General features: G+C 54.7%; 13 protein-coding genes and 1 non-coding gene across 14 annotated transcripts; 6 read left to right on the top strand and 8 right to left on the bottom strand.

The window, feature by feature from the left end:
• Positions 1-173: 173 nt before the first annotated feature.
• On the bottom strand, positions 174-1,628 carry F5Z01DRAFT_659657 (uncharacterized protein). Its single transcript, XM_046263789.1, has one exon. The coding sequence runs from the start codon at positions 1,368-1,370 to the stop codon at positions 513-515; it is 858 nt and encodes a 285-aa protein (XP_046116785.1). The 5' UTR covers positions 1,371-1,628; the 3' UTR covers positions 174-512.
• A 302-nt stretch (positions 1,629-1,930) lies between these two features.
• Positions 1,931-2,002, bottom strand: F5Z01DRAFT_t67. Its single transcript has one exon. It is a non-coding gene; the product is annotated as a tRNA-Gln (tRNA).
• Positions 2,003-2,597: 595 nt separating this feature from the next.
• On the top strand, positions 2,598-2,987 carry F5Z01DRAFT_675665 (proteinase inhibitor I1, Kazal; the record flags this gene model as incomplete). Its single annotated transcript, XM_046265175.1, has 1 exon — positions 2,598-2,987. The coding sequence occupies one exon, from the start codon at positions 2,598-2,600 to the stop codon at positions 2,985-2,987; it is 390 nt and encodes a 129-aa protein (XP_046116786.1).
• Positions 2,988-4,548: 1,561 nt separating this feature from the next.
• On the bottom strand, positions 4,549-5,922 carry F5Z01DRAFT_625071 (uncharacterized protein; the record flags this gene model as incomplete). The annotated part of the gene is made up of 1 exon (XM_046261402.1): positions 4,549-5,922. The coding sequence occupies one exon, from the start codon at positions 5,920-5,922 to the stop codon at positions 4,549-4,551; it is 1,374 nt and encodes a 457-aa protein (XP_046116787.1).
• Positions 5,923-10,298: 4,376 nt separating this feature from the next.
• Positions 10,299-10,841, top strand: F5Z01DRAFT_675667 (uncharacterized protein; the record flags this gene model as incomplete). The annotated part of the gene is made up of 1 exon (XM_046265176.1): positions 10,299-10,841. One exon carries the CDS (start codon positions 10,299-10,301, stop codon positions 10,839-10,841), a length of 543 nt encoding a protein of 180 aa, XP_046116788.1.
• A 1,028-nt stretch (positions 10,842-11,869) lies between these two features.
• Positions 11,870-12,742, bottom strand: F5Z01DRAFT_638030 (uncharacterized protein; the record flags this gene model as incomplete). The annotated part of the gene is made up of 2 exons (XM_046262330.1): positions 11,870-12,664; positions 12,695-12,742. 2 exons carry the CDS (start codon positions 12,740-12,742, stop codon positions 11,870-11,872), a joined length of 843 nt encoding a protein of 280 aa, XP_046116789.1.
• Positions 12,743-13,260: 518 nt separating this feature from the next.
• On the bottom strand, positions 13,261-14,121 carry F5Z01DRAFT_189181 (uncharacterized protein). The gene has a single exon (XM_046257991.1). The coding sequence runs from the start codon at positions 13,972-13,974 to the stop codon at positions 13,339-13,341; it is 636 nt and encodes a 211-aa protein (XP_046116790.1). The 5' UTR covers positions 13,975-14,121; the 3' UTR covers positions 13,261-13,338.
• Positions 13,634-14,791, top strand: F5Z01DRAFT_659663 (uncharacterized protein). Its single transcript, XM_046263790.1, has one exon. The coding sequence runs from the start codon at positions 13,985-13,987 to the stop codon at positions 14,513-14,515; it is 531 nt and encodes a 176-aa protein (XP_046116791.1). The 5' UTR covers positions 13,634-13,984; the 3' UTR covers positions 14,516-14,791.
• Positions 14,792-15,532: 741 nt separating this feature from the next.
• F5Z01DRAFT_189205 (uncharacterized protein) lies at positions 15,533-16,817 on the top strand. The gene is made up of 2 exons (XM_046257992.1): positions 15,533-15,750; positions 15,806-16,817. The coding sequence occupies exon 2, from the start codon at positions 15,938-15,940 to the stop codon at positions 16,415-16,417; it is 480 nt and encodes a 159-aa protein (XP_046116792.1). The 5' UTR covers positions 15,533-15,750; positions 15,806-15,937; the 3' UTR covers positions 16,418-16,817.
• A 1,168-nt stretch (positions 16,818-17,985) lies between these two features.
• F5Z01DRAFT_689572 (uncharacterized protein) lies at positions 17,986-19,103 on the top strand (the record flags this gene model as incomplete). The annotated part of the gene is made up of 3 exons (XM_046266081.1): positions 17,986-18,320; positions 18,454-18,600; positions 18,675-19,103. The coding sequence occupies exons 1-3, from the start codon at positions 18,207-18,209 to the stop codon at positions 19,101-19,103; spliced, it is 690 nt and encodes a 229-aa protein (XP_046116793.1). The 5' UTR covers positions 17,986-18,206.
• A 1,003-nt stretch (positions 19,104-20,106) lies between these two features.
• On the bottom strand, positions 20,107-21,378 carry F5Z01DRAFT_189235 (putative GTP binding protein). Its single transcript, XM_046257993.1, has 4 exons — positions 20,553-21,378; positions 20,432-20,506; positions 20,207-20,378; positions 20,107-20,136 (listed from the first exon to the last, which is right to left on the bottom strand). Exons 1-3 carry the CDS (start codon positions 21,294-21,296, stop codon positions 20,280-20,282), a joined length of 918 nt encoding a protein of 305 aa, XP_046116794.1. The 5' UTR covers positions 21,297-21,378; the 3' UTR covers positions 20,107-20,136; positions 20,207-20,279.
• A 362-nt stretch (positions 21,379-21,740) lies between these two features.
• F5Z01DRAFT_189318 (uncharacterized protein) lies at positions 21,741-22,236 on the bottom strand. Its single transcript, XM_046257995.1, has one exon. The coding sequence runs from the start codon at positions 22,066-22,068 to the stop codon at positions 21,808-21,810; it is 261 nt and encodes an 86-aa protein (XP_046116795.1). The 5' UTR covers positions 22,069-22,236; the 3' UTR covers positions 21,741-21,807.
• Positions 22,237-22,725: 489 nt separating this feature from the next.
• Positions 22,726-23,294, top strand: F5Z01DRAFT_638034 (glycine cleavage H-protein-domain-containing protein; the record flags this gene model as incomplete). Its single annotated transcript, XM_046262331.1, has 2 exons — positions 22,726-22,834; positions 22,891-23,294. The coding sequence occupies 2 exons, from the start codon at positions 22,726-22,728 to the stop codon at positions 23,292-23,294; spliced, it is 513 nt and encodes a 170-aa protein (XP_046116796.1).
• A 124-nt stretch (positions 23,295-23,418) lies between these two features.
• Positions 23,419-24,438, bottom strand: F5Z01DRAFT_625062 (porphobilinogen deaminase, dipyromethane cofactor binding domain-containing protein; the record flags this gene model as incomplete). The annotated part of the gene is made up of 1 exon (XM_046261400.1): positions 23,419-24,438. The coding sequence occupies one exon, from the start codon at positions 24,436-24,438 to the stop codon at positions 23,419-23,421; it is 1,020 nt and encodes a 339-aa protein (XP_046116797.1).
• Between the last annotated feature and the right edge of the window lie 1,158 nt (positions 24,439-25,596).

Here is a 25,596-nt window from a genome sequence, read left to right on the forward strand (position 1 = left end):
CGACACAACTATCCGGACTCTCAGCCCCTCTTCCCTGGAGCACATAAAAGCCAATTATCAATCTCCAGACACTCGAGATCTGGGAATTATCATGAGTCTTCTCCGTCCATGTGACAATGTCGGACAGGCGGTTACCCGATTAGGCAATTCTCATGAGAACCACGTCTTCACGCTTTTGAGGCCTTGGATGACTGGTCCATCACATGATGACACTGAGCAATATAATTCTGGACAGTATTATATCATCCCCTTTGCAGCCTAACCATGCCCGGGGTTCTTCGTTTTCCGGGGGGGTCAACCAAGGGTAGCCCAATAGTCGACCCACCTCGACATGCGTGTAAGTGAGCTTCACCACAAGCATCAAAGAAGAACACTACCGCAATCTAGCGACAGGCCAGGCTGTGCAAAGTTGACTATAACTCTATGAAAATATATGGTATCGCTACTGAAGCCTTGCTAGACATGAAACCCCAACTCCAAGCCGCAATGTACACACTCGCCCCCTTGGGCCCCTACGCCGTAACCGCTGCCGCCGACGCGCTGGCCGACGCACTCGCGGACGCGCTCGCGGCCGCCCCATTCGCCTGCTGCATGGCAATCTCGTACATGCGCACAAAGCTTATGGCCGCGACCAGCTCAAAGCGCACGCCCATCTCGCCCCGGGCGCCGCTTCCGAGGAACTCGAACCGGGGCGAGTTGCGGAACATCTTAGGGTACGCGGCGACGGCCACAATCTCGCGGCCGTCCGAGGTGTAGCCCTGGGGAAACTCCTCCTGTCCGCCGGACAGCGTGTAGGGCGAGTCCATGCGCACAAGCTTCCAGCCCTGGAAGCCGCTCTCGAGGTTCTTGACCTCGTCGCCCATCGACCTGCGCCACTCAAAGTGCTCGACCGTGCCGTTCTCGAGCGTCACGTCGAACCCCTTGGAGCTGCCGCCGGGTCCGAACGCGCCAACAATGTCCTGGCCGGGGTCCTTCTCCCCCGTGGAGGGAAGACTGATGACCGAGCGGCGGCCCATGCTGCCCTTCTGGCCCTTGACACTCACGAGCGCAGGCGAGTCCTTGGCGCTGCCATCGCGAAGGGTGATGGCCCTGTGGGCAAAGCAGTTCATGCGGCTGGGCACAGTGACGGCAAAGTCACGCGCGCCCTTTTCTGCGCCGATGAATGAGGTGGACGAGTGCCAGCGGTAGTCAAGCCAGAAGCTTTGCGGGAGCTTGAGGGTTGTGCCGGGGGCAGAAGAGTGTGATGACGGGGTAGAGAAGTCGGCGGAAGAGGCGGAGGAGTAGGGAGGAGGGCTCTGGCCGTCGGGAGCGAGATGGCTCTCGCTCTTCTCGTCCGGATACTTGGTGCTCAATTTCTCGAAAAGACCCATGATAGCGGTGTCTCTGGTCGCGCGTAGGCTGTGGTTTGGTGTTGGTGATGTAGTGAGTGTAGGGTAGGTGACAACAGATGCTCCTTGGTCGTTTTATTGATCAATCTTGGAATTGAAGATTGGTATTTCCAGTCACATAGCGTAGGCAGGAGGATACCATCTCCTTTTTATCTTCTACCAGAGCTAGGCAATTGTCTATCGCAGCATCCTACGACGATCACTATTGTCGGGCGGCGTGAAGCACAGCCATGACATGACTTCATCGCAATCAAGCAGTTGGAATTTGGGGGCCATTTGCGGTCAAGCATAGCCCCACGCACGCCTACTTCTATGGCCCGCGGGGTCTCCCATTGGCTGGCTCGTAACGACGGACTTAGGAGGGGAATAATCAGTACTTGTATTCCTATTTCTCAACCCGCAGGTATCGCAGGGCCTTTTCAATCAAACGCAAAATGGTCATTGTACTCATTGGCCTATTTAGAAGCGGTCTATGTGGGCAAAAACGCAAAGCTGCCGCCATAGCGAATCTCCGTCTTCGTGGAGCGGATCCGCAAAAACAAAGGTCTCAGAGGGAATTGAACCCTCATCTCGAGAATCAGAATCTCACGTGCTAACCATTACACTATGAAACCGTTGATTGCGATTGTGCGATTGTTGATGCATTCATATTCTGCAACCTGCACTTGTTGGGTGCCACCGCGTCTGAATGCCACCCTTGACATGCCCTCTGCTCAACTCAGACACATCTGAAGCTTGCTAGCATTTGATAGGAAGTCATCATGGGCGTAACTCAACAGTCCTCACAAAGACAACAACCTGGTACCCAATCGCTCACGAGGTGATTCAGAGTGTGGCCTTCTTCATGTTCTCGGTTGCTCTGAAGACACGGAAGTGATCAGGTCCTCCACCTTGGATGCGCCCTTTCATGGGAATTACCCTTAGATACATGTTCAACCAAAGCTGGTGAACAAGCACTTTGACTTACACACGCTCGCTCCGCTTACATCTCCATTGGCCAGGCACATCGAGTCTCACACGACCCTTGGACGCAGGCAAGACAGTCTCTGAGCACAGCTCACCGTGAGACATCCACCTCGGCTCGCTACACGTACAGTCTCACAGCCGTCGCCATTCATAAATAGGGGACCACCGTCTCTTCTGGACGCGTGACGCCTCAGTCACTCCCCCAACGCCTGCAAACAGTCACCTATCCAGCTTTACCTAGCCATGCTGTCCCTCATCCTCGCCCTCGCGGCGCCCCTCCTCGCCGCCGCCCTCCAGCCATGCGGCCTCAAGATCGCTCCCTGCCCCAACGACACCGAGTGCGTCCCCGTGTCGCCCGACTGCACCGACCTGTGGCGCTGCCGTGGCGTCTGCGAGTACAAGAACGAGTACCCGAGCTGCGGCGGGTATCGAGTCAAACCGGTGGACTGCCCTCCCGATGCCGATTGCCGGGACGATCCTCGACTGGAGAATGACTGCGGGATGGCGTGCGATAAGCCTGGCATGTGTATTCCCAACGATGTACCGCGGTGTGAAGACGAGACATGCCCGTTGGGACTGTGGTGCTACACCATGATGGAAGTGGACGGTTGCTCGAAGCAAGTGTGCCTGTAAGGGCTTTTGTCGTGTTGTAGAGTCTTGGCTCGCGTTGGAGGTTTCTAGAGATTGCCATCGCTATTCTTGTATACTACGGTGTGTTTGCCTTGCATGTAATTACGGACTGTGTTGCCAGGGGAGAACATGAGCAGAATGTAAATCTAGGGTAGCCTAAGCCTGTCTGACAAACTGCCAATCAAAGTGCTCTATGGTTAGGGCACGGTTAGGCGTGCAGCGTGCACGTACAGTGGGTGCGTAATAGCGGTAGATCACCCGCGCACAACGCCCGCACTATACCTAGATCTGCCAGACAAGAAGTGTCAAGATCCGACTGCCGAATCGTGACGATGTACGTATTGTAAACGGTGTTCTGTGAATGGTTGAAGGATGCATGTTCAAATGTAGTATATACTTTGCAGCTACCATATCCTGCGAAGACAACGCCCAAGACTCGCATCAAGGTATCCTGAAGAACCACACAACGGCTAGTGCTGAACTAGAGGAGAAAACAACAAAAAGAAGAAGAAAAAAGAAATCTGCGCCGTTCATGCATTCTTCTACATCGCTCGCTCTGTGCTCCTAGGATGCGACCCGCTTGCCATGTCGAAAGAAAAAAACAGAGAAGGAAAAGAGGCGGTCTGTGAAGACCCAAAGACTGTCTTGCTTGAAACGCGCGAAAAAAAGAAAAAGCGATCCAATGCCCCCGTTGTGAAAGCCAAGCCTCAAGCGCTGAGGAAAATATGCATTCAACCGCTTGTTGATCTGGCGGTGACAAAAAAACAAAACAGATGCAGCCGACCTCGGCACGAGCAATTTCTCGTGGTCTGACTCTTCCCGGTGGGGGTTGTTGGAGGAGTCGTGGCCTTCCGTGGGGATGGCTGGCGAGGGCCAGGAGAGAAAAGTTTTTTTCCCCCCTTCCGACAAAAAAGAGTCACAATGCGTGCCTCGTTTGACATCCACCGTTGATGAGAAAATGCGGCTCTTTTGTGCCGCGGAAAAGGGGAAGCCTGTACGTAGCTCTGACTATCTGACAGGCGTAACAAAGATTCCAATATCTACCCTGCACCGGGGGTTGTGGACGGCTCGTCAACCTTCCCGATCGGGCGTCTACCCGTGGGCGTCGGGCTGGCTGGCGTGTTATCGCTGCCTGACATTGAACTGAATCGTCTCGCTGGCTGGGACCTTTGTTGAGGGAGATCGCCAAGGGTTCAGGGGTTCGTTCCTGTTCGCATCTGTCGAGTATGTGATTTGGCCTTTGGTGGCCAGCGTTCAATTCGTAACTTGATCCATCGCTGCGCGAGGCAGGCCAGTATGCTCGGAACGGATACCCCGCGTCCAATCGCTTCGAAAGTGCTTCGAGAATGCTTCAGCATTCAATTACCCAACGTTTTGCATCGACGAATCCGGAAAGAATGCATCATTGGCCCACACAGCCCAGCGGGCCCCCTTGCTCGGGCCAAGCTTTCGCGTCCCGCCCACATGTGGCATGACGTGGCGGGCCACCGGATGCATGCCCTCGACAAAGGGACTGACTGAGCGACTGAGCTGAGCGACCGAGTGAGAGAACCAGCTCGGCCACTCAATCAGTGCTGTAGGTCATGGACTGCCATCGCACAGGCACTCCCGTCGGCCCAATCTCGTAGGGCGCTGCGGAGCTCTTGCGAGGCGGCAGCGCCCAGCGAGCTCGACCGGGTTTCTGGTCGTCGAGCTTCCCACGCTTGCGCATGGCCATTTCCATCACGGCGATGCGAATAAAGTCGGGATTCTCGCGCATCTCCCGCTGGCGCATGCCTGGAGGCAGCGAGTGCGCCGTCTGGGGCTCGGATGGAGGGGATGCTGGTGCTGGACCCTGTGGAGAGGCTCGGAGTCGCGGCGTTTTGGAAGAGTCGAGCTTGGACCGCCGCACCTTGTAGGTCTGCATCTGGATGGAGGCGGAAAAGGTACCAGGCGGAGGCACGGCGGCTAGTTGAGACTCAATTCGAGGGTTGCCCATTGGGTTCAGGTAGCGCCGCATCTCCGCCGAAGGAATGTCCTCCGAGGCGGGCGGTCGCCGCTCGTCGGTATAAGGCACGTGTGTGTCGATGGTCAGGAGTGACCTGGCAAGGAAATCCTCATTTGAAATTGTCGGGAAATTGATTGTCGAAAATGACCGCGCAGCCGAGCGCAGAGCCTTGAATGATGCCGTCAGGTTAGATCGAAAAGCGTAGCGCAAGGGCTTGAATTGGCCCAGAAGCAGCGAAACGTGCTCAGTGCCATCATCTGAAGGCTCTGGTGTGAGTGGCTGTGAGACCTCCAGTTCCTGCTGCTTCCTCGCAAGGGGGTGCTCCATGTCCTCGCCAGAGGGCGAAACGATCGGTTCAAGCGATCTGCGCATCGGACTCATTTTCCGACCACGTAGTGAAGGGCTCGGGGTCCCGGGCGTCCCCGGAGTTCCTAGGGACGAGATGCCATCGGTGCCGAATGAGTCTCCAAGCGAAGGGATCGAGTCCATGGAAATTGTTCTGGTGGACAAGGCCGAGCCGATGTTGCACTCGCTGACGCTCAAGTCGTCGTCGGCAAACTCCTCGGGTGGCGAGAGAAGGACATCTAGCGGACTGCGGCTCAGACTCCAGCTCAGCTCCTTTTCCGAGACCTGCTGCCCCTCTACGAGCTCCTGAACCGTCAACGGCGTGTTGTCCCTCCTCTTTCGCCTCTGTGACCTCTGCCGAGGGATATCTGTCATCGCCAGCAGAGCGGCCACCGATGGCGACAATTCACTCGGGGTTTGCGCATTCTGAGGTCTCCGGCGCTGCCCAGAGTGTCGCTTCTGGGGGTGTGCAGCAGGGCGTTTGCTGCTCTTGGGGATTTGGACGGGGCTCGTGGGCGTCGCAGGTCGTGACACATGTGCGGTTGCTTCTCGAGGCGGGCTGGTAGGCGCAAGGCCTACTTCGAGGCTCTGCTTCCGCTTCCCCATTTTCGTAACGACACTGGTTGTCCCCGTGGGAGAAGGGGCAGGCAAGATTGGCGCAATGCTAGGGTCGATGTGGTGCGTGCTGTTTTCATACTTCGGGGCACTGATGCGCCGTGGGAGCGTGCTGGCGTGTTGGTGAGTGATGACGCTCTCGCTGGTGTTGGTCGAGCGTGAAGACTTGTGGATATGGGGCGGGCGCTGAAATCGATGTTTAAGAAGCTGTAGGTAGTCTGGAGACAATGCGGATGACTTTGATGGAGAGTTCGAGGTTGATGGGGAAGAAGTAGGGGTCGAAGGTGGGCGAGAGTAGACAAAAGACCTTGGAGAGATCATTGCGGATCGGACCCTTTGGCAGGCTGGCAGGCCAGACGCTAGTCATACAGGCCGGTACGTAGGGGGCTGCTGTCTCTGCTCCTATTGCGGCGCGTTCAGGGCATAAACTCCAGGGTTAGGCTGGGCCTAGCACACGGAACCCTGTCGCCGACGAACGCTCGGAGTGAGCGACGCTTGCCGTGTTGGGGAGGCAGTCGGCGCACTGGGCCAAAGCGCATGTGGCACCTGCGATTCGCGGTATGGATTGTCTGACTCTTTGTTTCCTGCCTCCAGTCGTCCACGTCCACGTCCCTCTTCTGGCACGAAATGGTCCCTTTGGCAATCCGATACTTGGAGATGCCGAGGCGTCAGTCAAGTCAGGGCTTTGCCTGGCCCTGCCCTGAGCTGGTATGCGGGCCCAAACTTTGAGTCTCGAAGTTAATCGGGAATGCCAGAACCGTGAACCACTCGCGTGTTGCTGCTGGATTCCAGTACGTAATGTGACGAATCGGAGACCACTGAGGCGACTGTTCAGTCCCAAGGTCGCGTGCTGTAATGATGGCCAGTGCGCGTTCTTTTCTGTCGACTCTTCTCGTTTCGGCGCTAGTGCCCAGCTCGGCCCTGGCAAGGCGACACGGGGTCACACAACGACTTAGGGCTCCGGGAAGCGGTGATTGATGAGTCAAAGAGATACAGATGTGAAGACAGGAGTGAAGTCCAGGAGTTCAGCAGTGCATGAGATGAGGCCTGAGCTAGAGTTGAGAGCAGAATCACATGACAAGTCAGGCAGTCGCGAGAGATAAGATAAGGGCAGGACATGACTTCCGTCTAAGTAGTCTGTCTCATGGCCTTCTTCACGAGGCAGGTGCGCAAGGGCGATAACAGCGAGCGCAGTGGTCGCGACTGCTATTGGGGCGTCCACGAGTAAGGACTATTCTCCGCCAAGAGGCTGGAACCCCCCAATGGAGCAGCAGCGACCGCCTGACTAGATCCCCTCACTATTTTGTCTAGCGCACATGGTCCTCCTGCGTCGCCGCCTGACGTGAGCGCCTCACCTCACTCAGCCCGCACCAAACAGATGCGCTTGACCTGTGAAGGCTGTGATACGGTGTCTTGCTGCGCAGCGCTGCACGCTGCCGTGGTCAGTCCTCGTTGGCCTGCCCGTCGTGAGACAATTAGGCAATGCGTAGTCAATCAACAGCTGCTTCAAGCGTTCAGCACTGCGCACATCCCACGTTCTATCCCACGACCATCTGCTGCCTGCTCGGCGATCCCAGTGTGCTGGAGCAATGGGACGTCCCCCAGAAAGCCGGCAGGGCCCGCTTTCTAAAGATGGCTGCATACCGTTCCGTTTGTGGGTGAGATAAGAAGCAGATGTAGCGACCCGCAGCCGTCTCGCAGCTGATAAGCCGCGTGCAACATGTCTTTGCGCTGAGTTTTGGGCCTCGCAGTAGCCGCCTTGGGCTGTTGTCCTGTGATTGTTGCACACGTAGCAAGAGCATACACACGATTCGCACAGCGAAGCAATGACTCGCCAATAGTCAGCGTTGGCCACGTTAGGTGCGCGGCTCTTGCGGCTCCTCAGAGGCAGATAGAAGCCAAAGAAGTCTCAGCCGTTGGTGTGGGGAAATAGATGAATCGCTTTCTGAAAACCTTCATCACTTGGCTCTCCATCCTGCCGCCGACCAGAAGGGTGTTCGAAGACGTCACTGCGGAACCAGGCGAGAGTCTTGTCGTCGCGACACGACTATCTTGCAGCAAACGCTGCCTTCATCACGATCCTTTGACGTCGAGGACGCTTGGCAAGTTCAGTCAATTCGCCCAGCGAGCGGGAGCCCGACAATTTGGTGGTTGAACTGTCCGCATTCATTTCCCTCAAGCAAAGCCCAGGCTTTCAACATCTCTGTCAGTGGCCATCACACAAGTCCCAAAGGCTGCCTAGGCAGCCCATTGATGATTTCAAAGTCCTTTTGCGAGTAATTTGGCAGCTTGGCACCACCCACACATTCAATCCGCGCATTTCTTATCAGAGCATGGCCATTCGTCCAGTTCGGTCCTTTGCGTCATGCCGTCATACCCTCCACCCATCCATCCATCGTGACAGCTGACCCAAGCTGCGGTTCAAGGTGCGCGAAACGCGGGGTCTGGCTGAAACCCCCCACACACTAATAATTAGTACATGGTCCTGCAGGGTCTTGGCCGCAGCACATCAAGAACCGACTCTGGGGTTGCCTGGCCTTGAACCAAACACAAAGAACACAGATTAATACTAATTACAGCGAACAGCGACTCTTGTACTCGAATCACTCTCCAGTGCTCTGAGAAGCATCTGCCAAGACAGCTGAGCATATGGGGGGTGACACTCTAGCCCTTTCCAGTCGAATGGGCCGATGGCGTTGTCAAGAGTCTCAAGACTCAGCCTGCTCGTACACAACGACTGACAACAGAGCACATGACCACACTTGCCACAACACGCGGTCAGGCCTTATAGGAAATACACGCCAAGACTACGGACTGCCTACGACCAGAAAGCGTAGGGTATCCTTCACACGATCTTGAACACATCTCGCGTGGCATGAGATATGGAGCTGGCGTTCTTGGTCAGGTAGTGCCATCTGTAATCCTACAGCTCTCTTGGACTCGCGTCTCCCAAGTGACATTCAGGACGGAGACACGCGATGGTCTTTGGTCTTGAACATATGTTGGCCGTTCGTGGCGCCAGCATATGCCCTACCTGGAAATACACCAAACCGCCCAGGTGAATAGCGAAGCCTACACTGACAGACTTCTCGATTTTGCCCGCACCATAGCATGAGCACGATATATCTTCAATCAAAGTCAGACATCCCATGAGCTCCGTGACGTGGCGCATGTGCGATCAGTCCGCCGGCCCATGTGAGACGCTCACCTTGCCGCAGATGAGAGTTTGAACAAGCACCAGATCATTGTCGATTACGACTGAATCAGGTGCTTTCGTTGGGTGCCTTCGTTGAGCCGCGGAAATGCTGTCAGACGTGGGATGATCATTCATGTTGATTACCCATCTGCGCCCCGTTCGAAGGCGGAGGACGCTCACACGCTGCGTAGGCTGAAGCCTCCCTGGTAAACTTAATATCAGTGGTATTCCAGCGGAGGATGTACGTTTAGCACGTGCCTGTGCCTTGGAGATGTGATTGTCTCGGTCAGCCTGCTGATCCTCTGCGTGAAGGACTTCACCACGTCGAGACTGACAAGAGAAATCCATGAACTCCATGCGATGAAACTTGCCTCATGCAACGCTGGGACCCCGAACACGTAGGTATCACACTTAGAATAAAGGGCGTCTAACAGGTAGTGTTTTAAATAGACAGATTGCCGTCGATAGCAATCATGGGGGAGGCGACTGATTGCCCTCGTCTATGCGCCTACCATTCCAAGGGTATTGCATGTCGTGTTCGCAAATTCATTGAGGGAAGTGTGTTCATTCTGTCCTCATCAAAAGCCGAATTCACATCCCATCTCGCTGGTTCAAGACCGTCTGGACCTTCTCTGCGCACAAACGCTTTCATGTTTTCGCATTACCCATTGGGATCCGTCTCACGCTGCCTCAATTAGGATTCAGGGTCCAGTGATCGGCATGTTGTCATGAGCTGCATGACGAAAGATCTGGGGCGAACTTCAGGGTCCTGAGATCCTTCGACGACAATCCCGCAACCGCTCGGACGCCAAGCCTGGTGAGACTTTGAAACAGGACAAGATCGCGCTGTCGCTCAGGGATTGACCCTGAGATTTACCCGAAAGCGTACCTGCTATACGACATCATGTCAGGGGCTCTGCAGCCGTGAACACCAAGATGCTGTCAGTGCCGCAGCTCAGCAGCCATGCCTCGCGGATCGACGCCCGTCTCTTGTCGCTCCATAATCCAGCCAAAGACTTGGAAGAAAAGGCACAGTATGGTCGGTCAATGAGTATAACTATTCGGCGTCTCCGCTCAGCGGGACTGGATCTCTATTCCACATTCTCACACATCAGACTTCACATCCACAAGAGTTTCTGCAGAGACCTCACTTATAACTTCCACCACCAAAATGGTTGCTTTGAAGAACCTCGCCATCATTGGCCTAGCCTCATCCTCCGTGGCTCGTCCTGCGCCAGCAGTCCCGGCTCAAGATATTTCTGGCAAAGACCCGCTTGAGATCTACGCTTCACCTCCGATCGTGGACCCTGAGGAGCTGAGCGACGCTGCGAAGCGTCAGCTTTCACTCGAAGGGCTGAAGGAACTATCCTACAAGCCCGTGGTCCACGAGCGCGATCTTACAGCCGAAGAGAAGCGCCAGCTCTCACTCGAAGGCTTGAAAGAACTATCATACAAGCCCGTCATCCTTGATCGCGATCTTACAGACGAGGAGAAGCGCCAGCTTTCGCTCGAGGGCTTGAAGGAGCTATCCTACAAGCCAGTCATCAATGATCGCGATCTTACAGACGAGGAGAAGCGTCAACTCTCCCTTGAAGGCCTGAAGGAGCTCTCGTACAAGCCCGTCGTCCACGAGCGCGACCTGTCAGAACAGGAAAAGCGCCAGTTTTCGTCTTCACGCCCGATCACCGTCTACGCCGGCGTGCCACCCAAGTAAACGATTTCGAATTTGGTTCTTCTTACCAAACCCCTTCTGGGTTGGCAAGGTGGTCTAGTCAGTCTTGGGTTCTGGATGTTTTCTTTACTTGATATTTGATGATTCGATTAGAGCGGGAGTTACTTAGCCTATGGAACAAACTATCCTTCAAAATGCTACCATCTTTCCTTACTTGTTTGTGTTGCTTGTACTCTTTTGTAGTTACCAAGTGCTCTGAGCAAATTATCTCGACGGACTGATCTTGCAGAGGCTATCATAGTGACAAAGCGCTACTGCAATCTGCACAGACACTTCAGAGTATTTCACACATGACTCCTCGGGTATTTCAGCTTCTAAGTTACAGTCATATATGTTGGTATCGGTATTAGTGGCATATCAATGCCCCCTGTCTCAAGTTATCAGTCCCCTCTGCGCCAGATGCCGATCCTCTTGCACCATATTTGTCCCGACGCAAGAAAAGAGTCGGAGCAAGACATGGCATATGATATGTTTCGCGTGCATGTGCTAGTACAAAGCGTCCCCAACACAAATCTTGGGATTGGCATGAACCCATCTGAGCACCCATAGTTCCACGCCTTCCGTCACACCATGACAGCGACATTCGGATAGCAATTTGAAAGGATTACTCACTCGCATGATAGAAACAATTGCCATTCCACATTTTATTGATACTCCCGGTTAATCATACTGGTTACTAATGTCTTGTAGGTTCCTTGCCAATGTGAAGCAAGTTCTTCAGACCAGGTTCGTGTACTACGCTGCTGTACAAACATGCAGTCCCGTTGCTATCAGTTGATGCGTTCCTCATTTCAGCTTCATAAAGAGTTCGATGCAGCCACTGAGAGATCCGGCACGACCCGTCCTTGAGGAACATTGTCTCTGCGGTTAACCAACTTCGAGCAAGCGGGCGATGTGAACACACCAGCCAAGCAAGCCTTGTCGCAGCCAGCCTTACCTTAAAGCCAGTGGCGAAGGTGGAACAGAACGTAGAGGAGAGGAAGATGCCGCCAGTCGATCCAGGACTGGATCTAAATGTGTTCGGTGAAACGACTTTGGCCATTGGCAGTGTTCGCCCCATCCTCCCCAGGAGGATGAGCAGGGTGGTGCGATGCCGCTTGAGCAGTCAGGCTGCTTCCCTCCTGACTCAAATGACCAACATTGCCCTGATTGGACTCAACCATTGAGCTCCTAACTCCTCCCGGTGACTTGGCTCTCTTTTCCTCGCTTCTGAGACCCTCCGGATTCTGGCTCATCGTCGGCGGGACCGAGTACCAATTCTGGCCGAGGAACCTCAAGATAGTCCAAGGCCTTGTGTTCACCACTACGGGTGCCTGGGCGTCATCGTTGGGAGCGTGTCGTTTCGAGTATCTTGCTACTTCTTGCTGTCGAGAGGCGCCAGCATCTAGCGGCAGGGCAGGCTCGGCAGCCGGTGGAGGATCAGGCTTGGTTTCAAGGATTTCCATCTCTTGATCGGAGTTTTTGAGCGAATGCTTGCTTGTTCCACCGGAAGTGGCTACGCTAGATTGCTCGGTGACAGCCTGGTCATGTCTCGGTTGTTCTGCCAGGGGGGTTGGATAACGCAATGGCGATGTGTACTTGTAGGTCTCGGCGATATTCGAGGCAGTGACGGGGCAGCCGTTGGAGAGGCGCCGCTCCTCCTCGCGGACAGTAGCCTCCATCTCCATCCGAGAGACCGAACCAGCAGGACACAAGCACGCACTTGAGCAGTCAAGACAAAGGTTGCCCTTGAGGTTGTACACTTTGCGGAAGTCGGACTGCAGCTTGGTGATGAGGCAGCTGTAGACTACACTTTGATTAACCGACTGTGTTGATTGATGTAGAGGGAAACTCACATGGAAGACATGCGAGGTATGCACCGCACTGCCTGGTGAAGAAGCCATCCTCTCGCGTCACGACCACGGGCGAGACATCCTTGAAAGACTGTACATGAGTTCTCACCCCGGAGTATCCAGCGCAGGGGCAGATAGTTGCGTCAAGACAAGAGAGAAGCGAATGGCGAGGCTCAAAGTCGGGCGAGAGAATGCGCTACTGATTCTTCTCGCTTGCAGAGTTGGAGCCCATGATGATAGTTTGTACTGCGTAGCACAGAGATGTGGTCGAAGCTAGAGATACTAAGCGCGTAATGATGATGACGGTGAAGATGCTGTCGTGGGAGACGATGACAACGGAGCAAGCATGGCGTTTGGAGCAACATTGGAGCGATATGTGTTTGGAAGTTGTTGCCTTTCAGTCGAGTGCGCCTGCCATGCCTTTCGAAAGCAGGAAAAGCCGCTGCGTCTCCTGCATCGCGTCTACCTGCTATCAAACGGCCGCACCATGACCCTGTGCCTACGTCTCGCACTTGCAAAACTTTGCAAAATCGTCCATGGCAGCACGAGGGACCGGACCTTATGCCTGGAAAGCTCCCAACTCTCAATGCTCAGCTCAGACTACACTGCCATTTCTTCAGGCACGGGCGAAGCCTGTGCTGTCACTGTTATGGCAGATGGGAAAGTCGCGAATCACATGACCTACAACCTTCACCTGCCGATGACTCCAGTACCTGAGGCAGATGCCGCGTTCCAAAATGCAAGGGCGAAGTGAGGGGAAGCAGCAAAGGGGAAGACGCCCAAAGACCAAGACGTTCAACATCACTCCCGTGCCGCTTGGCAGGTGGAGTCGGCTGCCTCAGAGAACCGGACGAATCCAGTCGACGCTCGACGGTGACACTTTTATCACTCTGTGGCGGCACGCATTGCAGAAAGTGCGGCACGCTTCGGCAACAGCGTGCCAATTGCACGAGCGATGATAGTCCATGAAGAGAAAGTGTGCGCAGCAAAATGGGAGGCGAAATGCTTTCTACCCTGCGTTGATGCGACCTTGCCTGCATGGCAGCATGCATGCTGGGCCAGGGTCTAGGCCTTGGCGAGGAACTTTGAGCACTCGACAATGGGAATCTCTGGCCACGCGCGCGTGCATTATCTGAAGCTTGCTGCTGATAATTAGCCTGTACGTATATCTGTCGTCGGCGAGCCGAGCCAACACGTGTGCATGTCCTCCGTACGCAGCGGCGGGTGGCAATCCTGAAGCAGAAGGTCGTGCGAAATGCATCGAACGAACTGTCTCTAGTCATCAATCAGTCCATGAACGGAGCTTGGCCGAACTTGATAATAGTTCGTGACACAAGTGCAATCTCGCATCTGCCTCGTGCAGTTGAAGTGGTTGAACTGCGCACTGCGCGGCACTCTCTTCCTTCGTCCTCGCGCCAAGGCCGGCGTCCTCCCAGAAGAAGCGCAGTAGCCAGTCGCAAACTCGCAATGACTCGGAAACCTTGTTGGCGACTGATCATTATCATCCATTGTGGATGCGGCACGCAGTTGCAGACGCGTCGCCCGCGGGGAAACTCCCTGGTGAGAGTGATGTTTTATCAGCTGGTGTCGGCACTTTGGCTTGATGAGACGAGATGCCTGCTGCACGGCAATTGTCCATATCTCATTCTCTGGTGGAATCCGATTGCTGAATGGAGAGACTGGAGACTGGAGGCTAGACTCAGACTGAAAGCCCAGAACGTGGGCTGCATCGTGGGCATTCATTCAGCCGCTAACTGGGACAGGGAGTGGCTGCCGACGAGGGCCCTGCAGTGGCCGCTTCAGGGGACCGGGCCGGGGAACTGAAAACGGCCAGGGACATGGATTACACAGTCTAGCTGAGCCTTCTCAGGTCGTAATTATGATAGTCTGTGTGCTGAGAATTGATAGTGCCTGAGACTAAGCCGCGAACAGCGCCATTTGACCCCAACCAAAGCAGACGGCGACTGGACGCCCTCAAGTTCTCAACATTGTCCGTCACAGTGTCGTGCCGACAGAGGCGCTATGCTTCCCAGGCTCTGCCTGCGCTCCCAGCGACTGGACTGGCACTGTGACTTGCAAGTTGGAGCTTGCGTATGACTGGACCCTCGCCATTTGCACACCGTAATTATCGAATCATCTCTCTGGCTGGGCAAACTACAGTAATTAGGTAATTAAGTGCCAACTCCCGTCATGCCCCCGGACAGGAGCGATCATTGCCAAGTCTTCAGCGCGCCAAGACATTGGCTTCGGGACAAGCGTAGAGCATCCGCCCCCAGGGGCCCAGCGGGAACGGTTCATTGACAGTGGTCACTGGTGGAATCAGTGGGCTGCAGACTGCAGACAGCATGCTGGTCTGGGGTCCAAGCGCCTGGGCCTCCAATTTCTCCCGCCCGGACACGCTCCCACAATCGAACGAGGGCCAGTCCGGTCCCGTCCAGCAAATCTATCATCCAGACCTTGGCCAAGCCATGCCGTAGACAGCCTTCCTTCCCCTCTTCTTCTTCTTCTTCATCATCATCGTTTTATATCTTCGGCTTTTCAGTCGTCTCTTCGTGACGAACCCGAGAAACGCGAGCGTTCAGTCGCCTGTCACAAACCTCCATAGCCGCCAATTCACGACAACGACCTGCTGCAGATCGACCCGCATCCGTTCTGGGGCCTCCAATCCGCTTTCATCACTCTATCCGTCCCCCTTGCTCTCAGCGTCTTTCAAAATCGCCTGGTTATCGCTGCTGCTTCACCAACCGTCTTCAATTATTATCGAGGTGGCATACGCATTCGGGCATATCCACCAAGTCGCGACAAGTGAGACAACGAGCCCCAAAACCGTGTGGTCACGTAATTAGCGACGCCTTCGCTCCGCCTTTCCACACATCAGCCCTCATCAGAGCGGTCAACCGTCGACCTTGATCACGGAGGAAGCCAATACTGCCCTTCCAAAACCTCAATCGGTAAGTTTGCCTCGCCAAACCTTGAACACATCACATGTGCCCTAGCAGAGTCTCTCCATGGGCCGCGCGGAATCCCTGAGAGACAAGGGAGCAAACACCCTTATAAAAGTCTTGCGCCCGGCTAGTACCTGAGACATGAAACGAGTTCTGACCCCCTCACCAGACAGTCTACTTTTCACGTCAACCTCTGCCATTTAGCGATTCCACCAGCATAGATTCTGTGCTTGGGCATTGAGAAAACGAGCGCTCCATCTCTACACCCTTCGTTCGTAAAGAACGAACAAGAGACGACGCCATGGCTCCCGACGACAAAATCAACTCCACGCCCGCGTTCGAGACGCTCACGCCCGTGTCGACCATCAATGCGCCGGAAAAGGTCGCCCTATCTAGCACGACGACAGCTTGCGACCCCACGGCCGACCGCTCGCCTCGCACCAGCAAGGACACCGACAAGGGCTCGAACCCCTTCGAGACGGACATTGAGGCCATGGAAATCATGGACACCCAGCAGCCATGCGTGTCCCGAAGCCCCCTGTCCAAGGACAAGCACAACCCCAACTGCACAGTCTGGCCCGGCAAAGACCATTGGAAGCAAAAGGCCAAGGCCGCCAAGAAGAAGCGCAGCTGCGCCCTGTTCGCCGGCATGAGCAAGCGCAACCGCATCATTAGCAAGATCCTCCTCGTCCTGCTCGTGGTCGGCATCGCCGTCGGCGTCGGCTTTGGCGTCAGCAAGCCACTGGGCGCGCCCATCTGGGGGAACCCCGACAACCACTGAGCGCCGCCGCGCCCGATGGCACCACTATCACGGCGTTGATCTCTGGTTCTGTTGTCTCACACCACGTTTGCCTTGTTGGTTCGGCATGTTTACGCATTTCAAGCATCAACCTATAGACGAGGCTGGATCTTGCGCGCGCGAGGCACTCCAAGCCCCTCACATCGTCCTGGCACGGCAGATCTGGCCGAATTAGATTTCGCAAAGCGACTTTTTTGGGCACAGCACCAAAGTTTGGGTATTGTTTCCTTTTTTAGGATTACGTGGCTTTTCTTTTTTTTTTTTTTTTTTTTTTTTTTCTTGATTGGGTTTCAGCACCGGCGAGCGACCGGCGCGTCTATAACACTCGCTTCAGGGGCGTATCAGGCGTTCGAGAGAGCATACACAGGAATACCTTCCTGCCATGGAAGCCTGTATCGCGTGGCGTTGGGCGTCAAGGGAAGAACAGCCTGCTCATCTGTGGGTTTTGTTATGGTGATCATACTGGAGAAGAGCTCAGGCCAAAGGCCACATCAACGGGCGAGCGAGGGCATGTTGTTGACTTACTTGGTCAACAGCTCCCAGCTATTATTACAGTAGTAATGGAACCTCGTTCAGAGATGTACATGACCTTGCTGTGTCTGCGCGCCCCAATGATTAAGAGTGCTCCTCCGTAGATCTTGCATTTTTAGTGCCGGGAGGATGCTGACGGCAAGCTGACACCTGCAGAATAAAGTCGGATCCTCCCCACGCCTAGCTCGTCTGACAGCTGCAGCTTACAATATGTCACACTCTCTTGTTCCTGCGTCCATGGGGCCCCGAAGTGGTGGGGTCCGGAGATCGGCCACATCACGACCCACCATCCAACTCGGGCTTCTCATCATGTCCGCCAGTCCGTCTGGGGAACACACCGCAAGTCCCGGTTGGCTGGCGGCTTCTGCTGTCAAGGGGGATAACTGCGTCATCCTGCGCGTGAATCTGTGTCCTATGCGTGGTTCGGGGTGGTATCAGTCTGGCGACGCTGGTGTGTGAGCAGTGTACCATATGCGGACGAGGCTGACAATGACAGCTGAGTGCTTGCTTCAGTGATGTTGTCAGGGGTTCTGGACCTCTGAGGCTCTGGTGCGTGAATGGAGTGAACATGCCAGGTCACTCACATGGACAGTTGAGCTGTCGCTTATTCACATACCATGGCGTCTACCTGCAAAGGGAATAACATGTCTATTGTTATCGCAAAGGGCAATTACATCTTGAGTGCCATATGGTCAAAGCGGACTCATTTTATTGCGTTGAAGTTCATCGGAAGACATAGGTGTAGAATCTATTACTTCTACGCTAACCATGATTACCTATTTGCTCACTGTTACAGGTACCCCAGCTTGGCGGAGCTCCTTGAATACCGGCCTGCCTTCAAGAAGCTGCACCTCTTTGGCGTCTGCGAAACGCGACAATAAAACAGACCATGCACGCGGTCAGGGGAAGAGCAACGCACAGTACGATGATGCCGGCCACGGCGGCGTTGGATGGGCTGCCTGTGCCCCGAGGGTGGATCAGCGGCGTGCTGGTGTCCATGGTTGAGAAGTCGTGACAGGGGAAATTGGTAGGCGCCATGATGTCTGAGACGGTCTGAACTCTTCGAGTGTACTTAGTGGTGAGTATTTGCTAGCGTAGTGTTGGATAGAGGTTGAAAGAAAGGGATATGTTAAAGAGAGAAAAGATACTGGTGAAGCCTATGGGAAAAGGTTCCACGAGTCACATTCACTGTTGTTCATAGTCGATCGATACCGGGTGCGAACGTGAATCAGTGTACAACATGGAACAGCAGGATGGACAGAGGACATTGTCCGTACCACACCAACATTCATTTGCCGGCCTGCCCCTGCAAGAACAACAAGAGAACATTGCACTTGTTCGACTCGACTTGTTTGTGAGTTTTGCATGCAAGTGAGTTTCTTTTGAGTTCATGGGGATATGGCTGGCTTGTTCGTGGGAGAACGCTACCAAGCCCCTGAACACAACATGTACCTCGGCGTAACTTGACTGTCGCGAACTTTGAACAGCAAAGCTGGAGCCCTCGGATCGAGTCAAACGTCTATATAAGGCCTCCGACTCCGAAAGCTGATCATTCGTTTCCTCTATTCTCCGAACCAACAGCAACATCGCAATCCGTGGAAGTCTGGTACCTCCTCATTCCCCAGCCAGAGAAAGTACGCACCGTCAGCCACCGGCCAGGATCGTCAAAGTCGTTTTCAGTCGCCATGCCTGACACCACACCGACAAGCGCATGATAGTCTCCAAGGCGGAGTACTTTGTCTTCGTCACTAGTTCCATCTGCCTGTACTGCATCATCGTCGTGTACATCTTCAAGCAGGGGCGAGCTCTCCTTTCCCAATGCGCCCAACGGGAGCACACTTCAGACGTCGAGGCCGATGCAGGACTTGAGATGCGCCACCGTTCTCTTCGAAGTGATCGTGGCCACACTCGTGCCGAGGATGCTCAGTCCGATAGATCAGTCCCCATTGTTTCATGGGGTGGTCGACTGGCGGGCCTGCTGCATTTACACAAGGCTCAAAACAACAAGAAGTCAGGCTCTGATCGGTCCATTCGCAGCTCCATTGGCATTGTTCGAGGGGGAGCTGAAGCGCCTTTTGAGGCTCGAGCCGGCCGTGATGTAGCTGGTCCGTTCACTTCGCGAGCATGGAAGACATAAATCTCCACGGCGATGACCATGCCAACACGTCCGGAACACAGCAGGCCCCCTATCCTAATAGTGTGTCGAGTGACAATCGTGATGCTGTGGCCATTCCAGCTGGCGCCTTTTGATCGGGGTTATCTTTTGACGGCAGACTGGGCCCCCTTTCTCTCAACATAAAGGGGGCCCCGACGGTTCTCTGATTCAACACGGATGAACAAATTAGGCTGCGTTTTGCTTGGTCGTAGTGCTGGTGGTCGCGTAGCGCCAGAGGTAAGAATATAACTAGAAGCGTCAGTTGAAGGCTCAAGAGCTTGCTAGTGTGTGCTGGTTTCCAATAAATTTGACAAAATAGAACGTTGCTACTATACTCCTCTGCGTGCCGGGACTTGGCCTTTGTGAATCCATGTAACGCTTTGCACTGTCCAAAGACGGTATCCTTTATCAGAAAGAGAACCAAGTCAGGTCATTTGAGCCTCGGACTCCCGATTCCTCAAATGGAGCGTGTCTTTGTTAGAATGACAAAAGCAGTGGTACCGGGCGATGACACTTTGTGTGTTTTCTCCTTGTTAAGGCGCCGAGCATTGTGTTCTTCTTAGACTGCTCATGACGAAGGCCTGCGCCATTGTGAAAACAACAAAGCCCTTCTTCCCATGCCCTTGGAGTCAGTCGGCCAGGACTGTATTTAAACCAATGTACCCTCCAGTCCAGCACTTTGACTGAGATATCATGTTTCACTATTGCTCTTCATTCGTATCTGTCTGCCTGGCTGTCTGCATGTCTAGATGATGCCCCGTGGACAGAGATGTACGCCAGCATCCCTGACCATGCTTTCCCTGAGTAAACCGTGAAGGTGTGTGCTTCCATTACAATAGTGTTGTCGGTGTGTAGAAGCCCCATATTGCCCCGTTCTGGCATCAAGCCGAACCCCGGAACCGAATCAAATCAAATAGTAGCACAGCGCCGGACGTCCGTTGCCTCCACTGGTGGCACCCCATGTGGTCCACCGCCTTTTCTCCATCCTCTCGCATAGTAGAACAGACATGTATTGCTGTGATGACCAAAATATCGTGTCAAAAGGTAAGGCCAGCTGTAACAAAGGAAACGAAGAAGTGAAATACATGTGATGCTCGGAAATGACGTGTGCGGGCAGGCGCTCGCGTGGTGTCGCGTGGATCTGCATCCTGCGATCCATCACGCAGACTGGTACAGGAGCAACGGCTCGCCAACGTTCTCGATTTCTGGGATCGTGCACTTCAGGTCGAAAGCTTTTGCAAGCACAATCTTGAAGATCTACAGAAACGAAGTTGTTAGTCCGGTACGGCTGCTAGAATCGGATGGCCCACCTTTTGCACGTTGATGCTGTGGCTGGTGCTGGAGAAAATGAGAGCCGCGCGCATGGCTTTGGCAAATCGTCGAGCCTGCAGAGGTCAGCTAGATCACTTCCACGCTTTCGATAAAACCCACCTGGTTCGAGATTTCCTCCTGATCCTGCGGAGGAAAGTTGACGAAATGGTCATACTTGGTTCCGACCAAGATCGGAATGGCGGTCTTGTTGAAGCCGCGCCCCTGACGATACCACTCCTTGATGCTGTTGAGTGTGCTTTTCCTCGTCAAGTCGAACATGAACAGGATCGCGACGGCGTCGTTACACACGAGAGGGAGCATGTTGACAAACTCTCTCTGACCACCCAGATCCCAAATGGAGAAGGTGATCTCCGTGTTGCGGATGGAGATTGTCTTCTCCATAAAGTTGACGCCCAGTGTCTGGATGTAGTCCTCATCCCAGCTTCCCTCGACGTATTTGACCATCAACGATGTCTTGCCAATCTGTGCATCGCCCACCATGCCGACCTTGATCACCACATGATTCCGCCCATTTGCTTGCTCGTTCTGTTGCTGGTTGTGGTGCGACGACTGCACAGGATTCGAGGAGCCGCTGGCCGGCCGCGAAAGTGAAGGTGCGCTCGACACCGCTGCAGGTGTGTAACGAGGAGATGCGGCAGCAGACGCAGTGTCGTCTTCGGGTCGAGGGCTGTCCTCGTGGGCCACGTTGGCCAATCCTTGGTCTAATGACTGACTTTGGCTGTGACGGAACCCCTCGGATAGAGTTTCAATATGTGGTGAAGCGTCAAGGCCGCTGGGGGCGGTCTCGTTAGGACCTGCCTGAGGCTGTGGGTGGAATTCCTGGTGCTGCTGGGGAGGGTCCATCTCCACAGCGTGGACGACGGTCTCTTCCTGTGGAAATGCGGCGACCGGAGGGTCTGCCGCAGGGCTCGTTGAGGGATCCAGTTTGGCGGTTGTGGAGGGGATAGATCGAGAGATGTGGTTGTTCGGACGCAAGCAGGAAGGTCGAGGTCAACGCGCGAGGAGCATTAGCTTGGAAAGGGGGGCAGCTGGAGGCTGCGCGAGCGAGCGTGAGGGACACGAGAGCTCCAAGTCGGGAGATGTGTATTCGCCGACACGAGACAACGGTTTTGGAAGGCGCGAGATGCGATACAATTGTGACCTAGGTCTGTGAGAAGTTTCAAGGAGGGGCGGTGATGACGGAAAGGCACAACGAGGCTCGGCGTAAGGTAAGGTGGAGTCAGAATGCAAGTGGGACGCGGCTGGCCCAGGGCCTTCAAGCAGGGATAGCAGTTGCTGCACAGGACGTTCACTGTAATGGGATATATTAATTACTTCCCTACTTCTATCCGTAGTTCAAGACCACGCTACACTTTCATTCATCTCCAATTGCACTGTCTGGTTGGCTTTGCAGACCAGTCGAACACCAGCTGAACACAGAGACGCCTAAGCAGGTCATCGACCAGGTTCGCGACAGTTTGGCGTTTGCTGACGGCTCACAAACAAACGACTGGAGCACAGAATGCGCGTGCGTTTGCCCGCTACTATCGCTGCCCTTTTGTCGTGTCCAGTCTCGAGAGGCTCCAGTTCTCGTGCTCACGACAAAGGTCCACTGCAGCAGCTGAGCGACGTGCATGTCTTATGTCTTGACTCTTACCAATGGCTAGTGAGGTCGTGGTGAGACAGTAAGAATGACTATCGCCCATCTTTACTTTGCCAGCCTCAGAGCACAGGTGATTCCTTGTTTGTTGGTTCAGCGAAGCCTGTTCAAAGCGCCGATGCCATGGAGTATCGTATCCATAGAAACAGATAGCATGAACCTTAATACGTGGACGCTTAGCCAGCCACAATTACAGCTTCGAGACAAATCGAAGACAAACAAGGCATTGTCTTGCACTGTCGTCCAGGTCCGCACACTACGAGTTCAGCTTGGCGATATACCCTCATCGAACCACATCGCGTAGCCATCTCCATGGCGCCCATCCCTTCCGTCAAACAATGCCTATCTGGATTGTTCCGAGGAAGCTGTGCAAAGTACGGACAAGGTGAGAGTTCAATTCCGTCAAAACTGGGGAGAACCCAGCGAACACCATTGGCCACTCACCGGCTCGGCTGTCAGCCGAAGCTCTGCGTGGCTTTCGTCGGCTTTTGCTGACTAACCACGACAGCTGCACGCATTCGGTCGGCCGTTGACCGGCGTATGATGTTATCTCGGACGATATCAATTCATTCGTACCAACGACAACAAGAACCCTCTCCCCTCAATTTCTTTTCCATCGCAAAGGACGACACCATGGCCTCCATCTCTCGCTCCCTCCGCCCCGTGGCTATGCGCCTGGCCCCTCGCGCCACCCCTACGACGGCGCGGACTGCCTTCCGAACATTTTCGACCACGCGGATGAGTATGTTTGCCCTGAGATCCAGGTGGTGAATTGTGCACTGATTGACCGTTCTGCAGCTGCCCTGCGCAAGTACACAAAGGACCACGAATGGATTGACCTCTCCGCCGACCAGAAGACCGGTGTCGTCGGCATCTCCGAGTACGCAGCCGAGCAATTGGGTGATGTTGTCTACGTCGAGCTCCCCGAGGAGTCCGGGTCCTGGATCGAGCAGGGTGACGGCATCGGCGCCGTCGAGTCGGTCAAGTCGGCCTCCGACATCAACGCCCCCGTGCGCCTCAAGATCGTCTCTGTCAACAAGCTGCTCGAGGAGAAGCCCAGCACGATCAACAAGGTGCCCGAGGACGACAGCCACGGTGGCGGCTGGGTCGCCAAGGTCGAGGTCGACGAGGCGGGTGCGCAGCAAGTGGAGGCTCTGATGGACGCCGAGGCGTACAAGACATTTGCTGCAGGCGACGAGTAAATGTTGGTTTTGGGGAATATACTACATAAAGGCACCAGTGGCGGATCAATACGATTCAGACACATATCACCCATGTGTTCATTACTTCGTAATCTTGTCTCGGTAATGGCGACCTGCCTGCCTTTTACGCAGTACCAGGAGCCGGCCTCTTCGCATTGATCGCATCCAGAATCTTGCCGGCACCACGCTCCACGAGGTTCAGCGCAACCCGCTGCCCGTATTCTTCGGCCGCCTCTGGCGACGATACACCTTCCAGCATCTCGGCGTCCACGCACTCTTTTCCATCAACGCTGACCACGGTAGCGCGTACTCGTAGTTTGTCTTCAATCCACTTGGTCTCGACGCCAATTGGGACGCTGCATCCACCTTCGAGTGTCCGCATCAGACTCCTCTCCACCAGACAGCCCAGTTTCGCCTTTTCTTCTTCCAAGCTACCCAGCACATTGAGGACACGCTCGTCCCCCGCGCGGCACTCCACGGCCAGCGCACCCTGTCCAACGGCGTACAATATACCCCCATTGTCCAGGTCGAGGAACTGCGAGATGTGCGCATCGAGCTTCATACGCTGCAGGCCTGCTGCGGCAAGAATGATACCCGAAAGCTCAGGGTCTTCCTCGAGTTTCCTGAGGCGCGTGTGAATGTTGCCTCTGTGGTCCTTGAAGTGGAGGTTCGGATAGTGGCGTCGCAGCTGTGCGATGCGGCGGATACTGCTCGTGCCGATCACACTGCCATCTGGCAGGTCGGCAAGACACTTGTAGCCCTTGCTCTCGATGAGTTCCTTTTTGAGGACGAGCGTGTCGCGGGGGTCCTCGCGCGTGGTGATGGCACCAATGACGCAGCCCTCGGGCAGAGCCGTGGGCATGTCCTTTAGGCAGTGCACCACCATGTCCAACTCATTGGCGACCAGCCTCTCCTCTAGCTGCGAGGTCCACAGCGCCTTGCCGCCAAAGTTGTAGAGAGCAGTCTTCTGGTCTCGATCGCCGGTCGTCGTCATACCGTGGATGGGGAAGGTATACTCGGGGAACTGAGCCTGCAGAGTGGCGACCACAAGCTCAGCTTGAGCCATGGCGAGGGGCGAGTTGCGCGTGCCGACATTGATGATCGTGGGACCGCGCTCGGTCGGTGCATTCGTTTCTTCAGACATGCTGCACGTTTATCCTCGTCGCGCTCGGGAGGGAGGAATTGGTGGTACAAACTTGAACTGGAGGTGATGTGAAGTTGGAGGTGTTCAACTTCAACTTGCGGGTACGCTTGCCGACAGACATGTGTTGGAAATTTGTTGGAGGGGTCGTTTGGCGGGGCCCCTCCAGATCCCTTCAGAATACCCTACGGTTGCGACGACGTCTACTGAACGTGGTGTAGCAGCTTCGAATTTGAGGATTTGAGGACTCGTGAATCTTTTCTTGAGTAAGCTGTGAGAGCTTCTGCGGAGAGAGCACTTGAAATCAAGATAACTAGATAGCTGTCTCGTGACATTGAACAGCCTAGCAATGGTGGTTTAAAAAATTGCGGCTGGAACTATGCAAGTACCAAATTGAGAAAGAAAAGTAAGGAGTGTCGAACAGAAACAACTTATTAGTCCTTGAGATTGAATACAATTTCTTGGATCATCATCCGACATGTATTTAGGACCCCGTCGGCCGTGTCACTACCAAACCAAGCCAAGTAGCTGCTTGCCTCTATAGGGTAGGGTATTTTTCGACAGACCAGCAACAACCCAAGACCGCGTCAGCCTTCCACTTCCCATGCAACCAGGGCTGCCATTCTGCAGGAAAGACTCACGTTTAACAGATATCCCAAAGCAGCAGCTCAATAGCAAGACCCCGCAATAGCCACTGCCTGCATGAGCGCTACATCCGGCCGGGCCTACGTATTCGATCTCTCCACACTGCGGCAGCTTCACCCCCGCTCTCCCCAGCTTTTAGCGCCAATCCCCCACAGTCAAGACGTGACTGACCCTTTGCGACTCGCGCTCACATGCAGTGTCGATGCGACAGTAGCCTAAAGGTAGGTGTGTGTGTGAGCTCTCGGCGTCTCGGGCCATTGGAGCTGGCTGGATTTGTATCATCCCACGACCTCTTCCCCTCATTTTCCCTCCCGCCCTCTCATATCTCCGCTCTGTCCCCCTTCTCCAAAGGCTCATTCATGGGCGCTTTTGACTTTGTTCTTTGCTGCAAGCCATCCGCGTCTCTTTGGATTTAGCGGCGCTTCGTTCTGCCATTCATCAACTCGAGATCTCGGGGTGGCTTTTCTCCCTATGCGAGAGCCCGTCTCGTCTCACGTACCACAACATCCGTCATTC

This window comes from Emericellopsis atlantica (assembly GCF_019669845.1).
Source record: "Emericellopsis atlantica unplaced genomic scaffold F5Z01scaffold_19, whole genome shotgun sequence".
Classification (NCBI taxonomy): Eukaryota; Fungi; Ascomycota; class Sordariomycetes; order Hypocreales; family Bionectriaceae; genus Emericellopsis; species Emericellopsis atlantica.